The 26,278-nt window shown below is 40.3% G+C and overlaps 1 protein-coding gene across 11 annotated transcripts in view; it reads left to right on the top strand.

Annotated features, from left to right (window-relative positions):
• Nucleotides 1-23,133, top strand: part of LOC121287889 (SUN domain-containing protein 1-like) — a 70,520-nt gene extending 47,387 nt beyond the window's left edge. For 9 of the 11 annotated variants that reach the window (XM_041205913.1, XM_041205903.1, XM_041205911.1 and 6 more), the window contains 8 exons: nucleotides 1,061-1,147; nucleotides 5,785-6,051; nucleotides 6,235-6,486; nucleotides 8,219-8,303; nucleotides 15,929-16,044; nucleotides 20,885-21,052; nucleotides 21,565-21,657; nucleotides 22,278-23,133. In XM_041205913.1, the coding sequence (XP_041061847.1) occupies nucleotides 1,061-1,147; nucleotides 5,785-6,051; nucleotides 6,235-6,486; nucleotides 8,219-8,303; nucleotides 15,929-16,044; nucleotides 20,885-21,052; nucleotides 21,565-21,657; nucleotides 22,278-22,394 (1,185 nt within the window). In that variant the 3' untranslated portion in view covers nucleotides 22,395-23,133. The remainder of the gene's footprint in view (nucleotides 1-1,060; nucleotides 1,148-5,784; nucleotides 6,052-6,234; nucleotides 6,487-8,218; nucleotides 8,304-15,928; nucleotides 16,045-20,884; nucleotides 21,053-21,564; nucleotides 21,658-22,277) is intronic. The other 2 variants (XM_041205909.1, XM_041205912.1) reach the window with 1 other exon arrangement.
• Nucleotides 23,134-26,278: the final 3,145 nt, after the last annotated feature.

The raw sequence follows: 26,278 nt of genomic DNA, 5'->3' as shown, positions 1-26,278 counted from the left end.
TCAAAGCTTTTGTGTTTTGAAACACTCAAAACTATTAAAATGGGACTGCACTCACTGTCAGGGGCAAAACAGAATGTTATCTCTGATATGTTGAGGCCCTTTTTTGCCTCCAGTGCTTCAGAGGCTTCAGAAGTTGCATTTGCCATGGTCACTTGACATAGTCACAATGTAAATTGGCTCCATAGCATTTGTATTTTCACATTTGCATATGACATGACAACCCAACCAAAATTGCCTTTTGTATCTGCCAATTGATCTAGTTCAGAAGCTTTCAATCCAATGTAGGCTACTTAAATATTCTCACCAAATGAAATGAATAGCCACCTAGGTTTAAATCCAAATGATGCATTTCAAATGCAATGATCCTTGAACAGCAGTAATCTCTAATAAAACACATGGCAGGGCAGGCAGCATATATGGGAGAAAGAGTTTAAAATTTCAGGTCAATGACCCCTGATTGCAGAGGAAATTGCCTCTTGAATGTTTCTCTAACCATCCCCCCCCCCCCCCCCCCAACAAATAAAGCCGTATTCCTCGCCATACACCTGTAAACAAATCATGTGTGGACAGCTGGTAACTTGCTAAAGTTTGGCAAAAAATTATTACATTTCCACTCTTGTTCATTTTGCATTAAAAAGTACTATCCAAATAACTTAATCAGTGTGTATGCTGACCATTTTACAAACATAGATGTATGCTACAAATCTCAAGATTGGTTTCGGTTGAGCCACTTGGATCTGCTGGATGTTATTCCTTCAGGTTACCAACCCTAACCTCTTTATTCTGCAGCAGTGTGATAACTTATATTGTTTGCATTTATAGCTGTGCGATTTAGCAGTTGAGCTTTCTCCCAGAGAACTCGTGGAAAAAACAATTGTTATTACAGGCTATGGTGTCAGCTCCTTTATGTAGTCTCACCTTGCAGAGAGGCAGTGAAAAGTTTCGGGATTACTTATTGTTTTACATATGTTTATCTTCTTGATAATCTTCATGTACAGCTGTCAGTTAACCACTTTCAATAGACATATTTTGAATATATTTCTCTTTCTTCCCTCTCTAGAATCAGTTTATGGCTTTACATCAGAAGCATGAATTCCGAATCGCTGAACTGGAGTTTCTGCTTAAGAGTTTGTCTAACAGATCAGAGGTATGGTAACATTGTAATTATTCATCTGCTAGCTTAATATTTAACACAACTGAGAATTGTAGAATATTTAGCTACTTGCTACTGGGAAGCCTCTATTGGATGGTGTTTGTGCATAGGAATCTTTGAATAGTTAGAAACTGATATTCTTGTGTTTGAGCCAGCCAGCAAAAAATAAACCCTGAATAATACGGTTAGATAAACAGCAAATCTCGAGTTTAAAATATTACTCAGTCATTTAAGCTTCACCCTCTGGTGGTTCATGATGTCATTTAAACCTTTTTTAATGCTCTGCAATGCAGCGTAGCTTCTGCAACATAATTGCAGTTTCATGGACTTCACTCATTTTCAACTCCCTTGCTAGTTGAGTGGGTAAGTACACTTCTATTCAATTGTTGCAATCCAGGCAACTTGGATGTGTTTGAGCCAGAGTTAATGGTGATTAATTTCAGTACAAGGGTGACAATAGAAGGAACTGTCCTGAGGAGAGGAGTGTCAAAATTGGAGAAAGTTCATGTCTTGGGACTAACATCAATCTGATTTTTATGTGGTTAATCTTGTAAGTTATAGCTTTGGTACTGTAATGAGTCCTTAGACCTTTAGCTGAATGAAGTGAGTTGTTGAATGAAAAATTAAGTTGATTATAGGTGATTGAAATGCCAGCTATCGGCATTGCATTGCACTTAAGATTGCAGACTAGAAAGTTGCAATAAAGGCACATTTCCCCATAAGGTGGGAAAACTCATACCTCATGCATTAGATACCTATATCTGTTTTACACAGAGGCCAGCATGGAGTCATGTCATTAACAAGAGCTGGCTGTAAATGCTCATTTAAAGAGATTACTTGGTGCACTGCTTGTTACATGTATGACAATTGTTAGGTTAGTAGTGGCTTATGACTGTTGTAAAGAGCCTGATTTATTTATATATGCTGCAGCACTTAAGGAAGAGCCTTACTATGGAGATGATGTGTTTACAATGGTTTTCAAAAACAGTATTCATTGAGAAATTGAGAGCAGCATGGGTGTGTTTTAAACTGGAGGCTAGATGTTTTACTGAGAACTTTTCTGACCTTGAGTATCCAGATGTTTTACTAAAGTAAATTTTATTTTCACTATTTACACTGCAGAACGGGTGTGTGTGCTCGTTTGGATGCAGTTTGGAAGAAACGATTGTATAATTGCATTACTGCAAGTTAGTTCAGTCTGGGCATCTTCATCCTGAGGGTTAGGTTTGGGGAAAAAGAGAAACTTAAACAAATGCTCACTTTTCAAATGATCATCAGAAATATGCACGCTGGCATGATCTTAGCTGGGTGTGTTGATGCTCATAGAGAAGCTACAAGTGTACAAAGTTCATATCTGTTATTTGCCAAAAAAAGTGCTTGGGTGTGAAAATTGTGGTTAACTACACAATCGATGCACAATAAAGCTGTTTGAAATGATGGTGTTCTATTACCAGTAACAAAGCCACGTATAAGGTATAATTATCTGTATAATGTCCTGCATGTGATGCTTTAACTGTTTGAGCTCTAAGACATTTTAGTTTGCTAAATACACATCTGTCTGTCCATGCTCATTCTCAGTGAGAACCGTTAAATTGTTTTTTCTGTTCTGTTGTTGAGTTCATGAAATCAGCTAAAAGTGATTCTTGGGCAGAGATACCAACACAGTTCTGAAAGTTTAACTAAGCTTTTAACTTCTAAAGTTAACAGAGCAACAAAAAAATAGCAACTGCAGATACATTGTGTATTATTTTACACTTCAATTTTCTTCCCACATGCACACCAGTTATTGTTGGAAATGCATTTTACTCTTTTTAATGGTAAAAAATTGTTTTGCAAAAGTAGTAAAATTGTACATTGTCAAAACACCAGAAATAGGAGTAAGCCACATGGCCTCTCAGACCTGCCCTGTCATTCAATAAGATTGTGGCTCATATGATCTTTGCCTTAACTCCATTTTCTTGCCTGTCCCCCATAACCCTTGACTCCCCTGTATTTCAAAAATCTGTCTATCTCAGCCTTAAATATATTCAATGATTCAGACTCCACAGCTCCGTGGAGTAGAGAATTCCAAAGACTCATATCCCTCTGAGAACAATTTCCTCCTCATCTCCATCTTAAATGGACACCTTATTCTGGAATTATGCCCCTTAGTCTTTGATTTCTCCCAGGAGAGGAAACATCCTCTCAGTATCAATCCTGTCAGGCTCCCTTCAGAATCTAGTATGCTTCAATAAGATTGTATCTCCTAAACTTCACTGAGTATAGGCCCGACCTGTTCAACCTTTCTTCCTCAAGACAACTGCTTCATCAAAACAATCAACTGAGAGAACCTTCCCTAAACTGCCTCTGCCGCAAGTATATCCCTCCATCAAAAAGAAAGCAAAACTGTACACAGTACTCTGGGTGTGGTCTCACCAATACATCATACTGTCTAAGCTTAGAAACTGTTATCAGATTAATGATATTTTTGAAAGTGCTTCTGAACTTTATGATCCCGAAAGGTCCGAGGAATACTTTGGTACAAAATTTCAACATTCGGGGTCCGGATGCAACATTCAAGTGGTTCTTTTATTATGCAAACGCTGGGCAGTCCAAGTGTTTCTCCACCGAGGTTCAAATGAGCACAGTTTATATATTTTTTCCTATCAGTTACAACTTAATAGTATTAGTTAGACACAGTGATCCCCCTGGTGTGCTGATAATTGTGTTCTTGTACAATGCAATGTAGTGACTGGGTATTGTCCTTTTGGAGACAGCAAAGAATGTATGTTTGTCCTATACAAAAGGTTTACGGGGGCTGACTGGATGTGGTTCGAGGCCGTCAGACGGTGTGAAATGGCCTTCCCCATTTATTAATTGAGTTATCCTGTGTCCTTGTATGTGTGTCTCCTATTTCCTAATTGCAAATTTGCAGCTGAGCCCTTTGTACAAGTTTTTAGCTTTCATAAAAGCAAAGTACTGCGGATGCTGGAAATCTGATGTAAGGCAGTGATTTGTCTGTGTATGCTTTGGTGCCTTAGCTGCTGGTCCTGGCTGGCACTTTAAAATAAATCCAAATTTTCTGCACCTTCAACCCCAACATATCACTTAGTGGGGGAGAATGCGCTGACTTAAAAAAGAGTGTTTACCCCAATAGCTTCACATTGCCCCCTAGGCCTAATGTAATTTTTATCATCATTTGCTGGAACCATGGCTCCTCCACCAAACAGGGTTTGGGATAGGAGGGTCATTTGAAATGAAATACCTACTTTAGTTGCAGTACTCACTGGCACATGTTTATTTAAAATTTGCATACTTCAAAGTTTCTTCCTCTTGCTTTCTTTCTCTCCTGCACCTTTGCCCAACCCCACACCCCCAAACAAATTTGAGTAATTGCCCTGCAAAATCCTTTGTATTCCAATGACTTCATTTTGACAAGCTGGTGTGCATGGTGATGTCTTCTTTGCACAGTAATTACTGGCTTCAGTGTTACTGAAGCTTTCCTGAACAGAAGTTTTATTGTTATGCATGATGGAAAGCTTGTGTGTCTGGCTCGCCACCTGCTGTGACCATGATTTCAATAACTTGTATCAGCTTTCAATGGGTGATTATTCAGGTTGATGGAGCAGGTTAGTGATAAGGTGCTGATCTGTAACCATGATTTCTCACACATCCAAGTACTAAATATCAATTTCCACAGCCTTTTTGTAGGTCTTGAGCTGCAGTTAAAATGGGCAGCTGTGCTTCTGTAACTCATCAGGTGGAAAAGATAGGTTTGGCCAAGTGTGGGTGTGAAGGACATATGGCACAGCTATATAAGTTCCAGAAGAATTTGGAAATCAAGCCATCCCAGCACAAGGATAAGAGGGACAATAGTTAGTGACTGATCCGTTAAACAGTAGTGTATAGCTTGGTGAAATTCAGGGGAAGGGATTTATTTTTTTGATTTGGACATTAATCATGCATGTGTAATAATGTTAACCATAGTTGGGTGTGTATAAAATACATCTTTGTATAAAATCCTGCACCACAAGATTTTATATAAAGATGTATTTTTGTGCCGACTAAGCACAAGCTTTTACCAGACCTTTTGAGAGAGCTATCAGGTTTGTCCCGCCCACCCCTGTTCTTTACCCACAGCACAGCAGTTTTATCCAATTCCCTTTTGAAAGAGCTATTGAACTGCTTCCACTGCCCTTTCAGACAGTGCATTCCTCACCACCATAATACTATTGCTGTGTTTTGAAAATAACTCCTCATCTCACCTCTGACTGTTTAGCCCATGAATTTAAATCTGTCTCTTCTGATCACCAGCCCTTCTCCCAGTGAAACAGAGTAAATAAGGAGAAACTATCAAAAATGTTCATAGTTTGAGCACTTATTAAATCTCCCCTTAATCTCTGGGAACAAACTAAATTTCTCTAGTTTCTCCACAAAATGGAAGTGCCTTGTAACTAATACTAATTTAGTAAGTCCACTTAAATTCCTCAATTCCTAGTCCTTTGAATATTACATCCCAATGTAATGGGCAAATTAATCATTGGAAGGTAAACTTGAATAAGCTATATATTATGGTCGGTTAAGAATGTTATTTTTGACTCAAAGCAGTTTCTCTGCATGTAAGTAATTTTCCTTTTTCTCTCAAACTACAGGAAGTTTACAAAGAGGTTGAAATTGCCAAGGCCAGCACTCTGAGGTATGATGCACCATATTCCTTTCATCGAGTATGTTGTAATTCTCATTGGATACTATTTCCAGTTTCTTTTTCTTTCTCAAGCAATGAAAATGAGGAACAGTACCAGCACCTCATCTCTGAACTCAAGAGACTGGATATGGAATTGTCCACAGTCAAATCAGAATTGTCAAATATGCAAGAGCTAAAGGCATCCTGTGCAAAGATTGATGGGATACAGGGAAATGTAAGCATAATTTTTTTCTCTCATTTTTGTAAAAATATTTGAATATTTTGCAGTTGTGCTACAAAACTTGCTGTTCACTATTGGATAAGTTCATTTATAGTGACAGTGGCCAGAACAATCATCCCAGCAAAATCTGCAAGGTTTCTGTACACAAAATTGCCGTTTGCTGTTCTGCTTTTCAAGGTTAACAATCAGGTCAGAGAATTGGTCAACTTACTGGTTTTTGGAAACAAACAAACTTCATCCGAGTCCTTCAAGGAATGGCTGTCCTCACAGTTTGCCAACCAAACTGAACTCCACGTCCTGTTAAAAAATTTGGAAATGAAGATCCTGAAAAATCTTACTCAACATTGGATTGAAACAAAAAAGCTGCCAGATGCACAGGTAGCTGCATGTGCAGTCATGAGTGCTGGGATAAGTGGCATTTCAGAGGAGGTGAGTACCGTTTAGATTGTTACTCCTGTACCTTCACCTCACACACTGCCTCTTTTTCTTTATGAAAAAGGACTTTGTTCTGCTCCATAAGTTTGTCATTGTGGCATCACTGTTCACGTAACATTTCTTGACGTGGTGCTTGGTCTATGGGCTAAGGTGCTCCAAACCAACATTCTTCTCCCTGATCAACACAACAGAACTTCTCCCACTATGTATAGAGAATAGACACTTCCCAATCCACTTAGAAATATATTTGGCTCTCTTTCCTGTTTAGTACGCACCTGTGCCACCCCCCAAAGTATTTAGAAGCTATTAAAACATCTTTGGCATCAGTAATGTCTGTGGAAGCACCAAGAGGCTTTGTGTAGTGTTTAACTATTCCTCAACTTCCTCCTGCGCGCACTCAATCTGTTGTCAATACTGCTTTATTTTGCTTCCAAAATGTTAGTTGTCCTCTCACCCTCTGCTGCCAAATCCCCATTCTTTTGTTACTTAGAGGCTTGATTTTTCTCTCAGGCAGTCCTTGTTGACCTCCCCTGCACAAACTAAAGGATACAAAATACTTTGATCCTTGTCTTGGGCTCATGTCCCCCATCAACTCTGTCCCTACAAAACTACAGCAGCTCTTAACATACAAATAAATGGAACTCCAGATCCTCATTTTCACCTTCAAATCGTTCCGTAGCCTTGCCTCCATCTGTGATCTCCAGCAGTATGAGTCTGCAAGTACCCTTCACTTTGACATTGACCTACACCTTGATCCCCACTCTCTTCACTCCACTCTGTGACCACTCATTCACCTGCAGTGCTTCACCCTCTAGAATTTCTTCCAACAACTCTGAATTTTAAAATTTGCATTCTTGTTTCCAAATCCCTCCATGAGTTAGTCTTTCCTATCTTTGACCTCCTCCATCTTTACAACCCTACAAGATATCAGTGGTCCTACAATTCTGGCCTCTTGAGCATTCCCGATTTTAATCGGTCCATCATTGGCAGCTATGCCTTCTAGGCCATTGACTCTGGAATTCCCTCCATAAACCCTGTGCTTCTCCACACCTCTTTTCCTTTAAGATGGCCCTGACCAATCTCTTGTCACCTGCCTTAATATCTCCTTATGTGACTCTGAGTCTGTTTTTGTTAACACTCCTGTAAAGTGCCCTGGGGGATGTTTCACTACATTACTTCAAGTTGTTGTTGCCCTATCAAATTTCACCAGTCGGTGAAGCTTTGTGTTCAGTTTTTAAACTGAGCATTTTGCAAATCATGCAACCTTAAAACATTGCCCAATTTTTGACATGTTGCTGGCATGTCAAGGATTTTGTTAGACACTGGGTTTGAATTTAAGATTGTATTATGAGTTGTTGGTGTGTAATTACTAACACAACTCAATGTTGCTGAGCTATCATTGTATTTTGTACTGAAGAAAGTTCTTTAAAATGCACTTGTGCTGTAACAAGTTGTTTAGAAATTTATATTCGTGGTCCACATGAACATTTGTGTGCACGTCCTTTTGTACTTAAAACATTCCGTCTGCTTCTTTGAATTTTTTTCAAGGGTTAAGTGCTGGAGGGAATGGATGCGTTTGTATCTAGCTTGATGTACTTTGTTAGTAGCCATCATTAGTATGTCTTAAGAAAAATTAATATTACTTATAATTCTATAAATATACAGTTTTTCAGCCCTTAAGTTTTTTATTTTTATTTTCCATCATGTCTGGTTATCTGCTGTCCAGCAAGTGCATATCATAGTGGACAATGCTTTGAAACTGTACAGTGAAGATAAAACTGGAATGGTGGATTTTGCTTTAGAATCTGGAGGTAAGTAGTTGCAGTTTTCCTTTGGGGGTGGGGAGAGGAGTGAAGTGGGAAATAATTTGGAAACATACAAATTCATATGAACAGAAATATATATTAAAGCACTTGATACCGATATTATCAGAGAGCAACAGTGGGACCTATAAAAAGTCAGGCATAAAAAATATTTCAATCTGCTTTCATTTTCCATTTTCTGTGCAATAAGTAGGTGCTTCAGTTTGTGTTTTGAGTTAAGGAAATTGGTGATCTCTAGGTTTCTCCAGTGCAAATGAACTTTTGATCTATATTGGAAAGGATAATGGGTGAAACAGAAATTGGTCGTCTTGTTGAACAGTCTAATGTAGATAGCATCAAGGTTTATTTGAAGCAATGATTTGGCTGCTCTACCCCTTTTAAAATCTGTCTTTGCAGGAGTGTTTATTGAGGGATGCAGCAATCTATTTGTTGGATTTGTGATATGCCACCAAACCCTTTTAAATATATTTTCTACATATTTAATTAAAATTAATAGTGATCAAGCAAAGAAATTAATTACTGAAGTTCAGTGTATCTGAACATGCAAATTAAAAAGTCAGGTGTGTTATTTTTTATAACAACCTTATGGTTTCTGGATGCAGAGCAGAGTTCTGTATCTGAATGGCAAATTCTGTATGCCCTGTCTCTGACCATGTGCCTGAACAGTAGATTATACAGTTACATAAGGTATCAAGATGAGTTGCATGCCAACATTTTTGATGGGTGCTTATTTACAGCCCACGTTTCTTGGAAATTTCAACCTCCACCTTTCCAGATCAAATGGTGCTTCCCACTTAAACTTGATTACAGTAGCGTACAGAAATTTCTCATTACAGAAATCCATACAGTTCACGTTTTCTGGGCTTGTACACACTTCTTATGATGAATGAACTATTAAATCGATATACGAAGGCTCAAAGTGACATGACCAATTTGCATGATTGTCACCTACAAAACCCACACACAGAATAGACCATTTTCTTCTGATTTGAAGAAATTAACAGTCCAAAAACTTTAATGAAACAATACTGTTCAATAAATGCTTGTCAAAGTATACAATCTTTTGAAATTGGAATTGAAGCCAGTAAATCCACTCACTCTTTTGTGCCAGACTCCTTGGATAAAGCTTGCTGTGCTTCTGCAGTGATTTAAATTGGACAAAGGACTAAACTGCTTGTTGTGGTTTGATATTTTAAATAATTTATTTGGGAACTCTTCTGGAAAGGTGATCTGTCTCAGCAAAAGATTTTGATGCATCACTTGGATTCCATTCAATCTCTACAACCATACAATCTTTCTATGAAAGCAAATGATTTGTCATCAGATGTAACTCAATCAATCTAGTAATTCGACCTGTACACAGGATGGGGCTTGAGCATTGCGAAAAGAGACCAGATTGCATGTATAGTGTTCGTTAATCTATTTGGAGAAGTCCCGATCATAAATGGTGACAGCAGCAATAAGTTGAGTGTGTTGCGGGTATTTCCTGTGGTGCCACTTAACAGGTCACACTGCTGTATGACACCTGTTCAGCAGGTTTTAACTTCCCCAAGTGGTACATTTAGATCTCTCTTTTAAATTTAGATGTTTTGAATAGGGACTCCCATGATTCCAAAGGTTGCGAATTAATGAGTCCAACAGGAAATGGAAGTAGCTGCAAATATATTCAGCTGAGAACATTTTTTAAAAACACTGTTCTGGAAGAATTATCTTTGCTGTTCAAAGATCATGTGACTGAAATTTGCACTCTGTTGGGGACAGAAGTATCCAGGAGTAATTGAGCCAGTAACACTATTTGAGTCAGTAACTTGGCAATTCTATGATATGGGGCCTTCCACAAGCCGCCAGAGCATGTTGTAAGATAAATGTGTGTAGTCGTTTGATAGTACAGAGCTTGAGTATTGCTGAAAAAAAAGAGACTTTTTCTTTGGTCAAAGCTTTTCATCTTGCACTCATCTGGACAATTCACATGAAATGGATTTCAGTAAGGCCTTTGACAAGGTCCCTCATGGCAGACTGGTACAGAAGGTAAAGTCGCATGGCATCAGAGGTGAGCTGGCAAGATGGATACAGAATTGGCTTGGTCATAGAAGACAGAGGGTAGCAGTGGAAGGGTGCTTTTCTGAATGGAGAGCTGTGAATAGTAGTGTTCAGCAGGGATCAGTGCTGGGACCTTTGCTGTTTGTAGTATATGAAAATGATTTGGAGGAAAATGTAACTGGGCTAATTAGTAAGTTTGCAGATGACACTAAGGTTGGAGGAGTTGCAGATAGTGAAGAGGATTGTCAAAGGATACAACGGGATATAGATCGGTTAGAGACTTGGGCGGAGAAATGGCAGATGGAGTTTAATCCGGACAAATGCGAGGTAATGCATTTTGGAAGGTCTAATACAGGCAGGAATTATACAGTAAATGGCAGAACCCTTAAGCGCATTGATGGGCAGAGGGATTTGGGTGTACAGGTCCACAGGTCACTGAAAGTGGCAACGCAGGTAGATAAGGTAGTCAGGAAGGCATGTGGCATGCTTGCCTTCATCAGCAGGGGTATTGAGTATAAAAGCTGGAAAGTCGTGCTGCAGCTGTATAGAACCTTGGTTAGGCCACACTTGGATTATTGCGTGGAATCCTGGTCACCACATTGCCAGAAGGATAGGGAGGTGTTGGGAGAGGGTGCAGAGGATGTTTACCAGGATGCTGCCTGGTCTGGAGGTTATTATCTATGAGGAGAGGTTGGAGAAAATCGGATTGTTCTCACTAGAGCGACGGAGATTGAGGGGCGACTTGATAGAAGGTTACAAAATTGAGTGGCATGGACAGAGTAGATAGTCAGAAGTTTTTTTCCCAGGGTGAAAGACTCAATTACTAGGGGACATGGATTTAAGGTGAGAGGAGAAAACTATAGAGGAGATGTGCAGAGCAAGTTTTTTACGCAGAGGGTAGTGAGTGTCTAGAATTCGCTGCCAGAGGAGGTGGTGGAAGCAGGTACGATGGTGGTGTTCAAGAGGCAGCTTGACAAGTACATGAATAGGATGGGAATAGAGGGATACGGACCCCGGAAGTGCAAAATGTCTTAGTTTGACAGGCAATATGATCGGCACAAGCTTGAAGGGCCGACGGGCCTGTTCCTGTGCTGTACTTTTCTTGGTTCTTTGAAAATACCATTATCAGGGGACACACCATATTTATATTGTATGAGAAGAGAGTGTTAATTGGTTGGCAAGTGGACTGTGATTGGTAGAGGCATTACCATGGAGAATACACCTGTTGATGGTGACTGACAGTTAACTGCCAAGCATTATTTGAAATTTAAACCAGGCAACTTGACACTGGTCAGGATGTTGCCCTGGGGAATGAACTAGCGAAGAGAGAATCCAACCATTGGCCCTTGATGTTCAATAGCATTACCATCACTGAATCCCCCACTTTCAACATCCTGGGGGTTACCATTGATCAGAAAGTGAACTGGACTAGCCATATAAATACTGTGGCTACAACAGCAGGTCAGAGGCTAGGAATCCTATGACAAGCAACTCACCTCCTGACTCCCCAAAGCCTGTCCACCATCTACAAGGCACAAGCCAGGAGTGTGATGGAATACACCCCACTTGCCTGGATGAGTGCAGCTCCCATAATACTCAAGAAGCTGGACACTGTTCAGGACAAAACAACCTGTTTGGCACCGCATCCACAAACATTCACTCCCTCCACCACCGATGCACAATAGCAGCAGTGTACCATCTACAAGATGCACTGCAGGAATTCACCAAGGCTGCTTAGACAGCACCTTCCAAACCCACGACTACTACTACCTAGAAGGACAAGGGAAGCAGATAGGTGAGAACACCACCACCTGGAAGTTCCCCTCCAAGTAACTCACCATCCTGACTTGGAAATATATCGCCGTTCTTTCACTGTCACTGGGTCAAAATCCTGGAACTTCCTTCCTAACAGCACCGTGGACATACCCACACCATATGGATTGCAGCGGTTCAAAGAAGGCAGCTCACCACCACCTTCTCAAGAGTAATTAGGGATGGGCAATAAATGCTGGCCCAGACAGCAAAGCTCACACCCCGTGAATGAATTTTAAAAAAAATGTCTGTCATTTATTTTGTTTAGCTGAAACAGGCGCAATGTGTGTACATGTTCTTTCTTCCTGCAAAGTACAGGGGCCTGTCTGTGTATTAATATGTGTAGCTTCCAGTATGTGCCGATGAGCCACACTGCGAGCCTGACTGACAATCTTTAATTGGTTGTCAGTGCAATTCTTAGCACACTGAGCATTATTTAGCAAATGTTGTCCAATTGCGGAATCACATCTAACGTTGGACACTCTTTTGAGATTTGCAAGCACAGACTGTTTGGGTCCGGTCCATTCCTTGCCTGCTGTGAACAGTGAAAGGGATGTGCTGTTTGATACGACCTGTCAGTCTTTGGAATGTACGGCCTACGTATCTCTGGCATCACACTGGCACTGAAATTCACATGCCACATTACTCGTGTGATAGGCAGAATGTCTTTTTGGCTTGACGGCAGCATCCTGTTAATGGCAAAGACCACTCGTGTTGCTTCTGCATAGTAGCAGTGTGAAACAGCTAGCTGCATCTGTTGCTCAGATTTTTGAGATACCTTGCTCTTCCATGGTAATCTGAGGTAGACTGGGCACTTTTCAGGGTTGAAAGTGACGGCCTTAGGCTCTTTCATGGGTTTGCGCGATATACAGCATGAAATGATCCAATCAGGGTAGCCATTATCCCGCAGGAGGTCTTTGAGCCCTATTTCAACATCAAGCTTGCATGGTGAGCAAATAGCTCGGGCCCTATTTACAAGGTTGCCAATAAGGCCAATCTTATAGTGCATGGAACTGTAAGAATCCCTTATATTGACCAGTGACGACAGGCTTGCAGTAGACCATGGTAGAGAACCCCCTGGCAGATTTCTCAACTAGTACAACAAGGAAAGCGAGTTCATTTGACTCTTCCATTTCAAAGGTGAATTTGAACATCAGGTGGACCCCATTAAGACATGCAAGGAAATTACTATAAGCAGCTGCGGATTTAAATATAGCAAACGTATCATCCACATATTGGAAATATGCAAGGGGTAGGAGGTTGGGTGTCATTCCATCGAAGATACGTTTCTCATGGAACCCAACAAAGAGCTGGGCCTAGAGGGGATCCCATCTATTTGGGCATAAATGGTGTCATTAAAGCTGAACTCAACTGTGCAACTTGCTGAGTTCATATGCTTAATGGATACTGAATCACACAATAATGATGGGTCTAGATTGCCAAAGTATAGTGCTGCAGTGCAACTATCTATGGTTTCCTTAAGTGGAACATTGGTGAATAGGCTAGCAATGCCAAATGAGCACATGGACACATCATTGCTATCAATATGTCCTTATGGTCTTCACCATGTATATGGAAAAGTTGCTGAAAATTGACTAACAATTTGCCCAACCATTTGGCTAATTTCATGCTGTGCAGAACCAGTCATAGATGAGAGGGGGCGTAAAGGGACGTCATTTTTGTGAGTCTTGGGCACCCCATGCATACGCGGACACAGCAAGCTGTGAGGACGGGTCCTGGCATGTATATCATGTTGATCACTCTCTTGCACAAGTTTAGAAAGCATTTTTTAGCTTTCAAGCAAGGCTGTCCGGTCATGTTGAGTGGCAGGCCCAATGGATACGAATTTGGACCCGTCATTAAGAGTGGTGTGCATTTTGTTGGTGTAGTCATGCTTGTTAAGGATGATTATTCCTGTCCCTTTGTCAGGTTTACTGATGTGTATGTCAATGCTGGTCTTGAGGCCTCGCACCGCTTTAAGACATTCCTGTGCATTTAAAAATCAGACAGATCTTTCAGAATCCCAAAATATGTGTGTGCTAGATCAGCTAGGCGCACTTTCAAGGATTCAGTAATTGTCAGGTGGGCTCACCGTGTGGCGCATTTGCGTGTACTGGAAGCTACATATATTAATACCCTGTCCTTTGCAGACACACAATATCTACATACAGTGCATCTGTTTCCGCTAAACAAAATAAGTGACAGCCATTCATTGGTCATGACATTACGCTGGGTAATGAACCAATCAGTTGAGCTGCCTGGTTTAAATTTCAAACAGTGCTTGGCAATTAACTCAGTCACCATCAACTGGTGCATTCTCCATGGCAACACCTCTACCAGAGTCTACTTGCCAACCAATCAGCACCCTCTTCTCATGCAGTATAAATATGTTGTTTCCCTTGACATTGGTATGTTATTGCAAATTGTCCTGATGAGTGCAAGACAAAAAGCTTTGGCAAAAAAAAAGTCTCTTTTTCAACAATAAATGTTTGATATTTTGCTAACTAGCAGTGTGCCGTGGATCTGTATCATGTAGTCAGATTATAAATGGCCCAGCCATCATCCATTCAGAAGATATTTTCATATGAAAACTTAAAAATTGGATGGGTTAGAAATTGGTCTCTGATGGGCAAAAATGGGCAGTAATTGGCTGTTCCCTAGATGCAGCATATGATGTTTAGTTCCACTAAATGTACTAGGTGGATGATCTTGTTTGGAGGAGAAAATGGTTGGTACGAGGTGAATTTCTACCCCAGTGTTTGAACCATAAAAATCCTACCAGCTACTCTTAAAACAACTGAATAGTTCTCACCAAAAACGCAAAAGCCATCCTCTTTTGTGACTGGCATATTGCCTCTGAACAGCCTCACTATGCCCTTTGTCATGGTTTACCACATTAACCTTCTCCAGTGCCTCTTCTGTATTGTTCAAATCTGAATGCTTGTGTTGGGTTCCCCTCATCTATCCGATCATCTCCAGCAATGGCCTCTATTCCACCTTCTGTGCCATTATCTCGAGTCCTCCAAAGATTTACCACCCTCCTAAATTCCCCCCGATTGCATCCATCTCCAATGTTCCTTGCCAATATCATCCTTAGGCATAGGGTTAGCTACCATATATTTACCAACAACAACCAACTCTGCCTCTCCAACACCCCTTGAACTCCTCCACTGCCTCTGTTACATGAGTGCTTTCCCAATATGCAGTCTTTGAGCTGCAGTTTCCTCCAGTTAATATTGGAAAGACAGAAGCATCACCTTTGGCCCCAAAATTCATGCCCTTGCCATTGATTAACTTCCTGACCTGTGCATTGTATCGGGCTGAAAGGCAATGTTCCCAACTTCAGTGTCCTGTTTGAATCTGACCTGAACTTCTGAACCTACGTTGCCCATCTTTACCCAAAGCTTGTTCCATCTGCTACTAAAACCCTCATCCATGTCATTGTCACCTCCAGACCTACTATTCCAAAGCACTTCTGGCTCACTTCCCCTTCTAGACCCACTGTACACCTCTACTGATCCAAAACTCAGCTGCTGTGTCCTCTTTCCTTTGACTGATGCTAGATTTTCCACAATATTTCAGATTTGAAGCTGGCAGGTTGGGTGTGATGAGCCAACCCAGTTGGTCCATTTGAGATCTTTGGTGCTTCTTGGGGGGACAAGCAATAGTTTGGATAGATTGGAACTTTCAGATCCTTCCCAAAAAGCATCCATACTGTAGTGTTCCCCATCGATTTACTGCATCTGTCTTCATATTTCCAGGTGGCAGCATTTTGAGCACTCGTTGTTCTGAAACTTACGAAACTGCAACAGCTGTGATGAGCCTTTTTGGAGTTCCACTTTGGTATTTCTCCCAGTCTCCTAGAGTGGTAATTCAGGTGGGTAGATTATAAAGAAAGACTTGTGAATTATTTTCCAATGATTAGTGTAGGATGAATGACATTGGCAGCATATTGAGCTGAATAGCGTAGATAACCTTTTAATGGGAAGCCAGATACGCACATGGGTGTCATATGTAGATAGTATAAGATAAAGAAGTGTGGGAGGAGGTTCATGTGGAGTGTAAACATCAGCACCCTCCATTGTGGCTGAATGACTTGTTTCTGTGCTGTAAATTGTTTGTAATGCTCCCAAATGAGCTCTTGCCTCAACTGACCAATAGCAGAGTTGATAAATACAAAGAGTAGCAGCTCCTAATATGTACTTGTGTGAGACCATAGTGCTCTAACTGGTATTTCTTTTAAAACCTCCTTTATCCTCATTAAATGTCTTTTAAAATGGTTTCCAAAGAATGAGAAACCATCATCCTCCTGGAGTTTTGATTCTATGCTCTGTTCATCTTGTGTAAGATTCCTTTCGAGGAGGGTAATTTCTCAGTTTTCCTTGCAAAACGGCAAAAAAATTGCACTACCCTGGAATGTCTAATTAAAACAAACAAATTTCAGCTGGATCCAGTAGAACCATACATCAGTTGATAGGAAAGTTTTTTTTTGTTGGAGCATAAAACAAAATTGATCCTGTCAATGTTATAATGAACCTTCCTGCTCCAAAGTGCTTTTTAAAAAGAAATTGGAACACATGTATCTAATTATTTTCTATCCAACTGATCCATGGTTTTTTTTTGTATTGGGGAATCTTTCTACTTCAAAATAATTTGTTCCTAAAGTTAATTGTTTATAACGTTATCAATCCATTTATTTACTCGAGTAAGCGCAAGTTTCTTGGTTGAAGCCACTTTGTTGTGTGGCAATTTAAAAAGGTATTTTTTTGAGAGAGGATTTATTTTCAGACAAAAGGCCACTGAAGCCAGTGGAAGAAGCAAGTTTACCGGATCAGCAGCACCAGAACCAAGCTCGTTCTACAGAATCGGGATCTTATCAATGTGTATTCATTCTGGGTTTAATTACTTGCCTTTGTAACTCTTTCGAGTACAAACCCATTTCCATCTGTTTCAGATGAAGTTACATTGTTTCATAGTTTGCCATTGTGAGATTTGAACTCTTGATCTTGGGGTTACAAATACTTGCCTTTGTAGTATTACATAGAACTTGCATTACAGAAACAGGCCATTCTGCCCAACTGGTTCATGCTGGTATTTATGCTCCAAACGAACCTCCTCCCACCTGTCTTCATCGCTACTTGTCTGCATATCCTTAAATTCCTTTCTCCCTCGTGTCCATCTATCTTCCCCTTCAAATGCATCAATGCTATCCACCTCAAAGTACACTTACAATTATTCAACAGAGGTATTTTTATATAATCCTACTAATGACTGCAGTGGGTGCACAACTAATTACAGAGCATTACAAACCCAGGCCCAGAGAAGACTTCGATATCCATTCCCAAAAATCTCCCTGAAATTTGTCCTGAACATCATAAACAGGGGCAGGAGTGGACCATATGACCTCTCTCCAGCCTGCCCCATTATTCAGTACGATCATACTGATCTTTGGCTTTAACTCCACTTTCCCCACCCACTATCCCATATCCCTTGATTCCTTCAGACCAAAAATTGTGTACATCTCAGCCTTAAAGATATTCAACAATGAATGTCCACAATCACCTGGGGTAGAGAATTCCAAAGATTCATATTCGTTTGAGTAAAGAAATTTCTCCTCATCTCAGTCCTAAATGATTGGCCCCTTATCCTGATACTGTGTCTCCGTGTTTTAGATTCCCCAACCAGGGGAAGGAACCTTTTCAGTGTCTGCCCTGTCAAATTCTCTCAGAATCTTGCATGTTTCAATGAGATCACCTCTTATTCTTCTAAGTTCCAGAGAGTAAACCCAGTTTACTCCTCATCAAGCAACAACTGCTCTGTGTAAGGAATTGTGAATGGCAAATAAGCATTCTAAAGTATCTTGGGGGCTTTATTTTACTGAGTGATCCTTTGCTTACCTGAGTTTTCTCACTATCAATTTTTTTTTTCTTTTGTGTACACAATCTCTTAGTCATTTTATTAATAGTATAACTAATTATTCCCTGTTAGCATTTGTCCCCAAACTAGCAGCATCCTTTTCGACTCCAATATTTGTGCACTTGTTCCCCCTGGTGGTGGAACCCATGAATGTGCTTCAGTTTTATTTTCTCCACAGCCCGAGATGATTTTCAAGCTATGCTTTTTACATGCAGCTTTGCATTGCGGGGTAACTGGGTCCTGCATAAGAAGAACATGATGACTTAATGTGGTTTTGAAAATACAATTGCTCTATATTTTGTATATAACGAGAGGGAAACGGGAAAAATATATTAAAACCCACTTACACTCGGTTATTATTCACATCATTGTAAGTGCTTAGTTTTCCTATTGCTGGTGATTTTTGATTCCGTGATACTTGGATTCTTCAAGTGTAGACTTGTTGAATTCGGTTTGCTAGGAGGATCATTGGCGTCCCCAGTGTAGGCCGGGTACTGACGGGTGGCACAACAAGAAAGCTAACCTATTGGCACCCAAGGTGAGCTTAAATAATTCCAACTAGTCACTGACAAGGCTATTGCTTCACTCTGCGACGAAATAAACAGTGCACGATACACATAGTGATGATTTTAACGCCACAATAAAGGAACTAATGAGCGTGTATGCTGGATCATTGCCATGGAGCTCTCTAATTCGAAGCTGATACCTTTCTGCTGCCCCTTTTGGTTAATGTTTAGGTAAAGGAATAAGCTACTGAGCTAGATTTAAACTGTGTGAGAGAATCTGTGGTGCAGTAGGGAGTACCCTTGCCTCTTGAGTTGCAAGGTTCCAGTTTCAAGTCCCACACGAGAGATTGAGCATAAAAGTCAAGGCTGACACTCCGGTGCATTGCTGAGAGTGCAGCACCATCTTTCGGACGAAACATTAAACCTGCCTGCTTGGGTGGATGTCATTATCTCATGGCACCACTTTAAAGAGCAGGGGAGCTATCCCCAGTGTCATGGCCAATATTTATTTCTCAATCAGCATCATAGATTATCTGCTCATTATCATATTGTTGTTTGTGGAAGCTTGCTTTGTGAAAATTTAATGCAGTGTTTCCTATATTACAGTGACTACACTTCAAAGGTACTTAATTGGTTGTAAATTTCTTGAGACACCTGATGTTCATGAAAAGTGCTAGAGTCTGCTTAACTTCTCTGATTTACCTTTTCAGATGGTGCATCTTGGCCGCAGTTTGAAAACTGCAGCAGCACAACCTCGCTTCTGTATTTCCCTTCCAAACATACAGATGCATTCCCTTTGTCTGTTGAACTCCATCATAACTGATTAGTGCTTCATATCTAATGTGGCAAAGATTTCAGGTCCAACTCCACCACCAGCTATGTAACGGAAATGCTTTGCAAAGCAATTGCCTGTAATCCCTGTTTGTTTTTCACCTTGTTTTACAAGGTTTCTGCATAAAAGTATGGCAGTTCAATTTTAAGAACTTTTGCTCAAGGCAGTTTGATGTCCTGTTGCTGCCCATTCTCTCTTTTTTTAAGTGTAACTGCATGTGCGATAATTATAAATGTTGTGTGAGTTGACGTGTACCCTTTTTTTTAAAAGGGCTTCTGTAGTTTACCTCAGCCTCAATCCTAAAAGTTGTTTAAACCTGAACACTTACTAGTGTTAATATCACCTGCTTCCTGTTTAGCGCTCTAGAATTCCTGGCTGGAGCCAGCTTGGAATTAGGCATTTTGTGTAGCGATCTTCCAGTTGTGATGTAAAATTCAGGTCCAAGGATATGGTAAAGAAACAACGACCACAATCCTTGTTAAATTTCTCCCCTTCCTTCCGCCTCCATTTTTCTTCCCTCTTCACCCTTCTCCCCTAGAGGCTCCAACTTGGAGCAATTCCACAGGTGTAAACAGTTTTCTGGTTGAGTGGCCATTCACTTTTGAATCTAGGCAGAGACCATCAATGGTCTATTTGTGCAGGACTTATAGTCTAGTCTAGCTCAGTCCTATCCTGGCCCAAAATAAATAACACACTTTCCAGCTGGGGTAATTGCATAGCAGTTGGGAATAGAATTAGCCAAGAGTTCCATCACCACCTGGGCAATGAGCCCAGTTGCACTGTCTCCACTCCTGCCCCAGCTGAGATTGTCTAACTTGGCATAGAAGTGTGACTTTCCTGGTCTGGGTGTCTCCGTATCACACACGTGATGGCTTTACCTCCCGAGCCATCTGGAGAACAGCTGTCTCCATTCATAAATGCCACGGGAGTGGAACCTTTTATGATGTTGCAGCAGAAGGAATGTTATGCAAAATATATTCCCAGACTGTTTTGTGTAACAAAACTCTTCAACCAACCATTGCAGAACATAAAACTGAGTAACAAGGGGCGACTTGAGACACTCCAATAAATGTCAGGTATCTCCCTATAGGGTAATTCGGATTATGGCTAGCTAAAATTTTGTGTTATAAAAACAGTGTCACTGAAATGTGGCATGGAAATTTGACTTGTGCTGAGATTTTTGCAAGGCTACAGGGAAAAGGCAGGGGAGTGGCACGAGGTGAATTACCCCTTCAGAGGGCCAGCACAAACATGATGGGCCGAATTGCTCCTCCTGTGCTGTAACCATTCTGGGATTCCATGAGATGAGTTGATGGAACATTACAGAATTCTCATAACTTGTGTGAAAACCTAGGACCTGAAAGTTGAAAAATTTAAGAAATTGTGAATCTGAAGTTTGCAGTGGTTTTGAGGGGAGCATTGAGTGGAATATTTTATAATGTTTCTTATTCCTGTTCTCACAGCCAGATGTACACCCTGGAAACTGCTGGGCATTCAAAGGATCCCAGGGGTATCTGGTTATTCGCCTTTCTGTGGAGATCCATCCTTCTGCTTTCACTCTGGAGCATGTACCAAAGTCTCTCTCACCAGCTGGCAATATCAGCAGCGCACCAAAGGACTTTAACGTTTATGTAAGTGTAAGCAAATGATCATTCGAGAATAAGGGGATGGAAAGCATTGCTCAGCTGAAGTGGTCTCATATCAGCTATGTCCACTTGTGAAGAATGACCAAGTATTAGGTTGACAATTGGAGAGGTACCCAGGTCTGTTGGAAGCACATGCATACCTAGTGTTAGATCTGCATTTTGGTTTTAAGTGGCTTATGTACTAACAACTTAAACTTCACTTAGAAACAATATATCTATGGAATATAAAAGCAAAATACTGCAGATGCTGGAAACCTGAAATAAAAACAAAGTGCTGGAAATACTCAGGCCCGGCAGGATCTGTGGAGAGAAAAATGGTTAAGGTTTCGAGTCGAATATGACTCTGCAGGGAAAGTTAATTCTGATTTCTCTCTCATTTATAGAATATTCTTTAGGAAAAAAAGTTACAAGTCGGCCTTGATGGCAGCATTTTAAGAGGGTTTTTATGTATGGATTTTTCCAAGTAACAAGAACCTGTCTTGTGCATTCCTGTTCAGGGCCTTGATGATGAGTACCAAGAAGAAGGCACAATTTTTGGAAAATACACATACAATCAAGATGGAGAGGCGATACAGACTTTCCCTGTCAGGGTAACTTAGTTTCAATTTTTAATTTTTTTAATTGCCAGTTTAATGCTTTTAAATGTTTTAATATTTTCAGGAAGTAGTTCAGATTTTTGTACGATGGTTTTGCATTTGCATTTTATGTTCAATTTATGATTTATCCCGGTGCTTTGATGTGTGAAAATTGTAGCCAGTATATTGCAGGTCATTGGGAATCTTTTTACCCCATTTCAGTGCTGACTGACCATTACGGAATATTGTTTCGGTGCAGGCATAAAATGTAATCAGATAACTATTTGCAAGATAAAAACAAACCAAATTAATTTGTCTCAAGTCTTCAGCTGTCTAGGCCCAAAGCTCTGGAGAATTCTAAACTCTTCTAAACTCCTCCTTTGACACAGTTTTTCGTCGCCCTGTCCTAATATCTCATTATGTGTCTCATTGAACAGATTTTCTGATAACACTTCTGTGAAGTGCCTTGGAATGTTTTTTTACTACATTAAAGATGCTATGTAAATACAAGTTGTTAATTCATGAGTGAAATGATTCAAGGAGTGCAATCAGATAATAATTGGGAATTTGAGTATGTAATAATTCCTCTCTCTTCTGTTTTTGTTCTCCCCCCAACCTCCGCCTCCAAATCTTAGGAGGAAAGCTTGAAGAGCTACCAAATAATTGAACTCCGAATATTCTCCAACTGGGGTCACCCAGAGTACACATGTCTCTATCGGTTCAGAGTGCACGGCAACCCTAGGAAGCAATGAAACATGGACTGCACTAATTTGTAAAAAATGTAAATACTGGAAAAACTGGGAATAATTCTGGACACTGGAATTTGTTCTTGGGGACTTGTGGCATGAATAACGTGTACTGCTGAATCGCCTACTATCAGATGCTTTAAGAACACTGCCAGCTGAACGGTTAATGGCTTTGTCACCTTTTTAGAGAACGTTTGTCTTGTTTTTATTTTGGTGAACGTCTGGGTGTGTTTGCTTCGTGCAACAGGAATATCGAATGCCTTTCCTCTTGGAAAAAGTGGAAAGAAATTGATGTACAGAGTATTTTATTGGACATTGGATAATGTTTATTTGTATATTGCACAACAGTCCTTGTATTTGTAAAGAGAATACTTCAAGTATAAACTTATATTAACCGATGTAATCCATATATTTAACTATTGACATTAAACCTGTGGCCTATGTAGAAAGACTGGAAATGAAATGCACTCGTATATTTCAAACTATGATATGAAACAAGGCATATTTCCTCCTGTAAAGCAAATTTAGGGATTTTGGGGAAGGGACTTTGTGAATAACTATTTATTTTTCAAGAGCAACATAGGACTTTGTGCAATGTATTTTTGTAAATTTTTTCACACTGTCTTGAAGTGTTTTTATTTCCTTGGCTGTCGCTGAATTGACAATGCTGTTCAGATGTTTAAATAAAGAATTTAATTTTTTGAGAGGCTGCATGTAATTGAGACATAATAAAGGGTAAACTTTCTTTTGTGTAACATTTGTATTTAGATATGATAAATTTCCAAAAGTTGGAGCTTTTTAAATGTGGGACTGTGTAAATTGAGGTCCAGTTTTAGGATAAACTGGTCAGTAAATAGCTTGAGTTATGATCTGGAATGTACTATCTGAAAGGATGGTAGAAGCATATTCGATCAGAATTTCAAAAGGAAATTGGATATATACTTTAAAAAAAGAAAAGTTGCAAGGCTATGAGGAAAGAGCAGGGTCGTGGGACTAATTGGATTGCCCTTTGAATGCTGGTACAAGCCCAGTGGGCTGACTAACCACCTGTGCTGTATCATTCTGCAATTGCGGAGTTATCTTCTGACCCATCACGCACAAGAAAGCTTGAAGGTTCAGAAGAGAAAACATGGTTGGAGCATCCGTACATCTTTCAAAGTGCATCAGAAATGCCACTCCCTTTGATAAATTTTGGTAGGATTCATGCAATCAGCCACAGAATGGAGTAAGGGGCAGTGGTTATACAGCACAAATGGTATATGGGCACAAAGAAAAAAATGGGTAAATTATGGGGTTCATAGGAAATAATTACAATCTGGTAAAAGCAAAAAACTGCGGATGCTGGAAATCCAAAACACAAATACGTGGAAAAACTCAGCAGGTCTGGCAGCATCTGCGGAGAGGGACACAGTTAACATTTCGAGTCCGTATGACTCTTCAACAGAACTAAGTTAAAATAGGAAAGAGGCTTATATTTCACCTCTTTTCTATTTTTCCTTAGTTCTGTTGAAGAGTCATACGGACTAGAAATGTTAACTGTGTTCCTCTCCGCAGATGCTGCCAGACCTGCCAATTACTATCCAGCCCTTTTTAAATACTTCTCACATCTTGGGATGTTGTGCCGTAAAAAGCAATGTACTCCTATGTATGTATTGACTGTAGCAATTGGTTAGTTATCCACTGATGAATGCACTGTGAAAACTGCCAATGCAGAATGGGTAATAATAGTGACTACTGCAGTCAAAACCTTACTGTTGCAAAGCAGTGGTAACCAAGTATTATCTAATCCTTCAATTCATAAAAAATTACTAACTTTCACCTCATAAAACACTGATTCTGAGGTATGATCCCATGGATACTGGCAATCTCCTGGTACCCCAGCCAAGCGGCTGTTCTTCATGTGGAGAGACTGGATAAGCTGACATTGTTATCCTTTAGAGCAGAGAAGTTAAGGGGAGATTTGAGAAGTATTCAAAATTTGAGGGTGTAAATAAGGAGAAACTGTTTCCATGAAGTAGAACCAGTGAGATTGGCTAAAGAATCAGAGATGAGATTTTTTTTTCACTTAACTGTTTATGATCCTGAATGCACCACATGAGAGGGAAGCAAAAGCAGATTAACATTCAGAAGGCAATTGGACATTTAGGGGAAAAACTTTGCAGGGCTGTGGGGCAAGAGTGGGCGTGTGGGGTGGGTGGAATGTGTGGCTAATTGGATGTCTCTTATTAGAGAGCAGGCATGGCGGGGGGGGGGTGGGGGGGGGGGGGGGTGGGCTGAATGGCCACCTCCTGTGCTGAGAGACTCTGTATCAACTAGAATGGGGAAAGGCACTGTAGCTACGCAGCACAAATGGAAACGAGCTTTGACATTTTGAACAACCTGAACAGCTTGGGATATAACCTAGCACCTTGTGTGGCTTATTGCTACACCAGGTGATGCCTTACATGCAAACATCACTAGAGCTCAATTTTAATCATGGGTTTGAACTAATTCTGTTGTTCAATGTTAAAACCAGCCAGATGGACCAGCAGTTATTTTGGGATTTATACATTCCTGTGTTTGAAACATTTTTATTGAAAGTTAATTTTCACAGCAACTGTTATGAGGAAATTTCTTTATTAAAATGCATGCTGTCCTGTTTGATTTCTACAGAAGTTCATTGGGACCTGATTAAAGGTTTGAGACTAAAGTTTTGACTAGTTATGATTTATTGCATACTGTTTAAATGGTAGCATGGCCGAACTTTTACTGTCTGTTTTATTGTGACTGTTGCAGTTGTTGGGATACTTAATTACTTCAACAAACATGATCCTTTCTTGCCTAAGATTTGTACAAGAATATGCAAAGCTCCAAATAAGCTATTATTGCTGATCAGTTGATTGTAAATTCTCACTAGTGAGATGCATTTAAAAGCTATTTGATATGAACAGTTTCCTGCTAGCAAAACTTGCGAGTTGTGGTAAAGTCATGCAGCACAAGCACAGAGGCAAAAGGAGCACAGCATTTTCATCCTGGGCCTTCACTGACCATTAGATGCAATGGTGAAAAGTTGGTGTTCCTACTTGAGAGGAAATGGAGTACCTGCCCCGACAAACCTTTCCTGCAAGATCTGCAACATGCTTGTAAAATCTTCATGGAAGCAAAAAGAATTTACACATTCCAATGGCTTCAGCTGTGAGGTGAAACATTTTGGTATTCCTTATTTTGGAATGCACCATGATCTTCCCGTGCCTTGTTGGGGAGATGCCACACAAATCGGCGGGTGAGACATCTTATTCACATGTGTTTCCAAACCTCTGTTTAGAGCAGTTTTTATGGTAAGCATTTGGCAGGAAACAATGCATGGCAATTTTTCCTGCGGTGTGGTGTGGGGGTGGTTGTGGTAGAGGGTGTGGTTGATGAGCAGCAAGTTTTCCATTTTCAAATCTGGTTAATCAAGTCCAAGTCACTTGTGTCCTTGAGCAGTTGGTGAAAGCTGACAGCCCAAGTAAATCAGTCTGAAATATAAACTATTAAATATTAACTGTTTCTCTCGCCACAGGTGCTACCAAACCTGAGTTTTTCCAGCACTTTTTTAAAAAAAAAATTCAGATCTCCAGCAGCTGCAATATTTTTGCTTTTAATCAGCAGTCTTTTTTTGTGATGATGTGTTGCCTGAAGGAAAGCACTGCAGTCAAAATGTCCAGTTGACAGAAGTCTTGTAAACAATCCTCGTAGAACTGGCTGCTGTGATCACTTCCTTTATTGGTTATTGTCTGGACTGTAACGTGTACTGCCACCTACTGGACTGGGAGCATATCTCCCACTGCTGAGCACATTGAAACAAGAAACTTAAAATATTCACAGACTCTATATTTTCAACTTGCGACATTAGAACCCACTGCAGGACA

Source organism: Carcharodon carcharias, chromosome 15, assembly GCF_017639515.1.
Source record: "Carcharodon carcharias isolate sCarCar2 chromosome 15, sCarCar2.pri, whole genome shotgun sequence".
Taxonomy (NCBI): domain Eukaryota; kingdom Metazoa; phylum Chordata; class Chondrichthyes; order Lamniformes; family Lamnidae; genus Carcharodon; species Carcharodon carcharias.
The sequence above is the reverse complement of the archived record's forward strand: the minus strand, read 5'-3'. Positions and strand labels throughout refer to the sequence as shown.